Source organism: Hipposideros armiger, unplaced genomic scaffold (assembly GCF_001890085.2).
Source record: "Hipposideros armiger isolate ML-2016 unplaced genomic scaffold, ASM189008v1 scaffold_17, whole genome shotgun sequence".
Classification (NCBI taxonomy): Eukaryota; Metazoa; Chordata; class Mammalia; order Chiroptera; family Hipposideridae; genus Hipposideros; species Hipposideros armiger.
In genome coordinates, this window is record NW_017731367.1 from 1677758 (window position 1) to 1683757 (window position 6000).

Consider the following 6000-nt stretch of genomic DNA (forward strand, 5'->3'; position numbering starts at 1 on the left):
CTGGGTATTCTCACCCCTTTAAACAAATGATGGAATAATTGACAAAAAAGGAATTTGAGATTTAGAAGCACAAATTCCCCATCATATATGTAATTCCCAGGGAACCTCCCAACTCCTTTTGTCCCTAATGGGACTGAAAAGTGGCTAGGACAAGAAGCAGGACCTCGGTTCCTCAGAAAACCTGAGGTGACTGAGGGCTTCCAGGTGCGGAGGGCCCTGGGTTCCTGCCTGGGCCAGCAGTTCCCCTCCTCCCTCCTCCCGCCCAGGGCCTGTTCTTTGTTGCGCCCCACCCTGAGACTGTGTACCCCTCAGTCACATTCTTATCCCTTCCTGACCCCAATTTCTAAATGGAGTTCATCAGCATGAAACTTGGAAATGAGCTTTGTTCCCTAGGAAGTTTGAACTGCTGTGACCTACACAGCTTAAGGTTTAGGACAGTTACATGGGTATTGTCAGAAACGGAGCCTGATATAAATTTGGAGTCTGAGGTTAGAAGGTGAGGAAGGAGGCTGAGAAATGGGAAATGGGAAAGCAGAGAGAGCCGCCTCTGTAGCCATCGTGCTGCTGTTGGGTACCTGCCTTGGCCCTCAGGGTGAGGCCTGATGAAGACAGTTTGCACCACCTGTGCTCACGCCCCACTGCTGCCCTTGGGTCCAGCAAACCGGTGTGTGTGTAGTGCTGGTTGAGCTCATGGGCCTCCCTGGTAGACTTGATGAAGGAGTGGATCGAGGGACTGGCAAACCCTCGAGAGCATAGTGAGGGCCAGACTTCGCCAGTGGAGAAGCCAGCAGAAGTGCCTGAAAGGCACTGGCCGCCACTGTCAACCTGAGAGGAAGGTCTAGGTGCGAAACCTCCCGGCTGTGCTTCCAGGTATGGGTGGGCCGCACTCGACCTTGAGGGTGTCTGAAATGGGATGTGGGGTTATGTGTCTGCTCTCTGTTAAAAAGCCTTTGATCTGAATGTGCTATTGTGTTTTTTGTCTCTGGTTTGCCAGGGCCTGGGAGGAGTTTCATGGCCTGGTGAACAGCAGCGGCCGCTGATAGGACGCTCCCCCTCTGTCTCTCATACTCAGGGTAGGGCCTTGTCTCTCTTCTCTGTAACCTTGTGACATACCTCTCAGCCGTAGGGCCCCTCTGCCCCAGGGGCTGCCCGCTCCCCATTTACCCCCAGCCTTGCCTCTGCCAGCATTGAGTCTGCTCCAGCCTCTCTGATGACTATCCCGGTCTCAGAGAAAAACACTGAGTCCAAAGCCTCTGGCTTATCGTGCTCCCTGGGTCACGTCCCCTGGTCAGCCTCACCATTCCTCTGTTTCCTCATTTGGAAAAGGAGGTTCCATGGACTTAACGTGTCTCAGATCTCTTCCGATGCCAGCATCTCATGATTATAAATGTGCCACAAATCCTTTTTCCTTTGCTCAGACGTGGCTATTTTTCAGCCACCTGGCAGTGTCTTGTGACTCACAGGGCAGCTCTACAGGCTTCCACATGGGTTAGGTGAGAGGTATGTCTCACGTTTGCTGGTGGTGGTGGTTGTGAGTTGTGAGGAAATGGTGATAGAATTCGGGGTTCCAGCAGTGAATGAGAACTGGGGGGTAGGTGTCGGGGCTCCGGAGGAGACATACCTCCAGGTTGTACTGTAACTAGACCATTGCATGTTTACTGGCAGGGAGAGGCCCCGGGTATCCAAAGCTGGGTCAACTGCAGCGTTCCCGTGAAGGACATTTGTAGTTCAGGGAAGAGTGTGCCAAGTCCATGTATGCCTTTTGAGCAGAGGAAATTGGGTACATTTATCCTGGATGAGAGGAATGGATGAAAGGACGGTGTCTGCATGGGCCTCCCCTGAGAGTGTCTTCCTGGACAGTAGCGACCCCCCACCAGCCACCATCCCTAAGAAATGGAGAATTTCTAAGATTGGAACAGAACGTGCCAACTGTAGTAACTGCTTCAGAGCGCCCCCTTCCCAGGAAGGAAATGAGGCTTTTTCATGAAAAGGAGACCTGCCTCCCTCAGATGGGCTAGAAGAGATGGGATGAGGGACACAAGCAGGTGGCCAGGGGCCTGCTACCCTCTGGAGTAGATAAGCAGTCCCAGAATTCCTGCACACCGGATGAGCGACTCATGCCTCTTTTTTTTTTTCCTTTAAATTATTTTATTTATTTATTTATTTATTTATTTATTTATTAAAGAATTTTTCTAAGAGTTTATTTGAGCCAAACTGATGACGCATGCCGGATGACAAAATCTCAAAAATGCTCCCTCTTGCCTCTTTAAAAAAATTTTTTTTCTCATGCCTCTTTTTTTAATAGTTTAATTTCTTTATTATAAATTCTGTTTTTAGATGATAATACTGGATTTGAAAAATGGCAATTTGAAAGATTTCTCTGTAAAATGTAGTCAACATGGAATTCTGAGGTGGCTGCTAATATCCACAAGGAAGATGAAACACGTGCATCAGCAGTATAATTAGGTACAGTGATTTGCAGGCTGAAAAATAGCAGATATTAGAAGTAAATTAAGTTAAGTTTCCAGAGGCTTGGTGCTATAATTGAGTTGTTTTAATAATGTTACCATGTTTAATTATTTCTAAGAGTCCTTTTTTTTGCTTTTAATACCCCTAAAATTGGAGTGTTTATAGTGAATGTGATAAGAAAGATTTTAGTCATAGTTTAATTGGCAATTTTTACTTCTTAAAGTACATAAAATGATGATACCTTTGAAAATCAATAGCATCTTAGGTTCCATGAAAAAAAAAAGGCTTTAAAATGAAATTGGAATAGTCAGAATGGAAGAAAACTTAAAATTAGTCCTCTCCCCTTAGCTAACATAAAATCCCCCAAGAAAAATACCTTCGAATTGCTTTAAAAAGTCACCTATTTACATAATTGCCATTTTGTAGTTTCTTTGTTCTTTTTCTTGTCTCCCCACTGTGTCTTTTTTATAAGCAGATAAAAAGCACTTCATAGTTCAGCTGCTCTGCTGTTTTGAAGCAGACTTTGAAGTCTAAGAGGAGTACTGGAGTCTAACCAGAAAAATCAACTCACTTCATTGTCTTAGCAGATTTGAAAAAGATTTCCAGTTGCATCTGTATTGATTTAACCTTGAAAGACGCTCCCCACAATATACACACACCCAGCTGGCGTTTGTCTGAGCTGCCGTTTTAGAGGCCCTGACGCTTTAGCCTTCTCATCTTCTCTCCCTTTTTTTTCTGCCACTTCCTATGAAGATCATGACCTATGAAGAAATCAAAACTGCTCTTTAAATAATTCTTGAACCACACGTACGTTCTCTCCGATGTTTTATGCCATTACATATGGCTGCTAATATTTCAGGAATATTTCACTTGACTTCCGTTGTAAATCAGTGTTGCCCTTTTAACCATGGCTCCACTGGCAGGCCCACTCAGCTGCTGGGGGAGGACCCCGTCATCTGTGCTGCTGGGGAGCGAAGTTGGTGTGGCCACCCAGTGGGAGATTAGAGATTGAAACTGGCCCCACTGAACCCAGGAGGTTCGTAGTTTCACCTAATATGCAGAAAGGAGAAGGGAGGAAGCCAGAGTGGGCCTGGATTGGACAGCTGATAGCCAGCGTCCCCCTGGAGACCACGTGTGCTTAAGTCTGGGGGCCGATGTATGAGTGTGCCCTCGGAGCCCCTTTCAGAGCAGAGACTAGGAGGGGCTCCCAGCTTTCCCTAGAGGACCTAGAATCATTTGGGGCCCCCTGTGGACCCCAGCGCAGTGGCAAGTTGCGAGGGCAGGAGGCATTCTCTTCGGGTCAGGGAGGACCCGACCACCCTGCTCCTCCATGGTCCAGCTCAGGAGCTAACTGTGACCTCAGTTCATTCTGTCCAGAGTTTGTACTTGTCCATTTCTCTCGAAGTACAAAAAGGCAGTCATCTTGAGGCACAGCAGATGAGAAAGCTGTTTGAGTATCTGGGCAACAGTTCTCCCCAAGTTGCCTGGGAATGTGAAGGTGGGAGCCAGTTTGGATGGGGCTCTGCTATTTCTGAGGACTGTCATCAGGACAAAGGGTCACCCAGTAGAGAAAGAGTTCCTCTAGCATGTGGGGCTTTCGGCTCCCACGTTCTGTGCCCTGGAGTGTAAAAATCTTCTGTAATAAAAAATAAAATCCTTCCGCATAGCCCACGCACCGTCCCAGCATTGCTAGGTGGCTAGAGAGGCCTGGCTACCTTTCGGGAACTCACTCGATTTTCTAAACTTTAGTTTGCTTTCAAAAGCACAGAAGCCCATCTTTTTTAGAACAGAAGTCTCCTGTGTCCTCTGCCACTTCCTGTCCACAGCCTCCTTTCCCTGTCTCCTAATCTCCCTGTGCACGGCTGCCTGAGTGACGGACATAACCCAGGATTAGTTCCCAGCTGCTCTGAGCTGAACACATTCCTCAGACTAAATTTGGCACCAAGCTGTTCTCAACCCCCCTTTTTAAGAAAGACTAGACCAGAGCCACCAACTGCTACCAGCTTGTCATTGTCAGGAGCCTGTCACCCACCCTTGTTGCTCTTTTTTTTATATCAAACGAGAAGCTCAGCTGATCCTCCTGGCTCCTCTATTCGCCCTCTTTTCCGTTATTACCAATAGACCATAGGATGGTTGTGCCTCCTTAGATCTTCTGACTATGAATTGATCTATGGCAATAGAAATAATTAGAATAAATACTAAATATCTAAGTGGCAGTGTTACAGAGCTCTTTCGTTTACCTGCCACAGAAACAATTTGTTTCTGGCCTAATGCCAGCACAATACAGGAACGCCCAAAAGATGACGACCTGCTTATGGTGATGACTTATCCTGAAAATCCTCTTCTTTCTGTCACTAAGCAGCTGATAGGACCCAGACCCTTGCCTGCCATCTCCTATTCCCAGATGAACAATTCTCCCACAGTCAGGAAACGCTCTGATTCTCCCTTGCCACACCTTGCCTGCCTGTCCACTTGTCTCATTTCTCCTGCTCATTGCCTTTGGTGTTCCCGTCACTCCGTGGGGATAGAGGTGGCATCAGAAGGGAGGAAGCAGAACACAGCAAACACCCCTTCCTTACCACTGCTTTGTCATTGGGGGGGTCCTCTGTCACGTAGACTTGGGGTTCTATTGATAGCTCCTCGTCCCTAAGGGGTCTCAGAAGCAGCCCCCACACATCATTTTTGCCTGCTTTTCTCTGTCTTGTGATCGGATATGTTCCTTATCCTTCGCTAGCTGTTTGTGGCACCTCAGTAGGCTCTGTCCTTTAGAAAGCCCCTTTTGAAAAGACGCTCGCCCCATGAGACTTTATGACGAGTCTTTGACCCCTTCGATGGCAATCATTGACATGCTCAGTAGCCACTGATAGTGAACTCCATGGTCATGCTCATCAGGTACAAAAATGCCAACGGGCTTTTGCGATAACGTCAGTTTCTTCCTGGCCAGAGTCCACCTACACCAGCTTGTTTCCCCTCTCAGTGTGCTTGTCTGAGTCATTCTCTAGGTAGCACGGGCTCTTGTGTAGTCAGCCGCCGCCATCGTGGAGGAGAACCCGTTAGCCAATAGTAGCAGGGAACACTGCTTGGCTGGGCTGAGCACATCCCTCTGGACCCACTGCCATTTGCCCAGTCAGTTGTGGGAACTTGAACTTGAAGGTAGGTTAGTTAAAGCCAACGTTTCTACAATGCCCCCATTAAAATTAAAGGGAGCTGATAACTCCAAAATCAGGTTAATGACAATTTCTGTTTCAAAACTTCAGACAAACTTAAGTCTGAAGCACTGGGCCAGACCAGTAGATGAGGTGACCTTTAAAGCCCCTTCCAGCCCTTAGATTTCGGGATGCAAAGGGTAATGTGAACCTCTAAGATGTCGTTGGATTTCTAGTGGGAGCAGGAATTTTACGAGAGGGTGCCAAACCTGTCTGCAATAGAGGGCAACTAGGAGGACACATCTCACGGTCTGTTACACACACACACACACACACACACACACACACACACACACACACACACACACACACACACACACACACA

At 47.4% G+C, this 6000-nt stretch overlaps 1 protein-coding gene across 2 annotated transcripts in view; it reads left to right on the forward strand.

Annotated features, from left to right (window-relative positions):
- Positions 1–6000, forward strand: part of EIF4E2 (eukaryotic translation initiation factor 4E family member 2) — a 28114-nt gene that overhangs the window by 18654 nt on the left and 3460 nt on the right. The window contains exon 7 of one of the 2 annotated variants that reach the window (XM_019628987.1): positions 995–1073. The exons of the other annotated variant lie outside the window; for it this stretch is intronic. Coding sequence (XP_019484532.1) covers positions 995–1040 — 46 coding nt within the window. The 3' untranslated portion in view covers positions 1041–1073. The remainder of the gene's footprint in view (positions 1–994; positions 1074–6000) is intronic. 2 annotated transcript variants of the gene reach the window in all.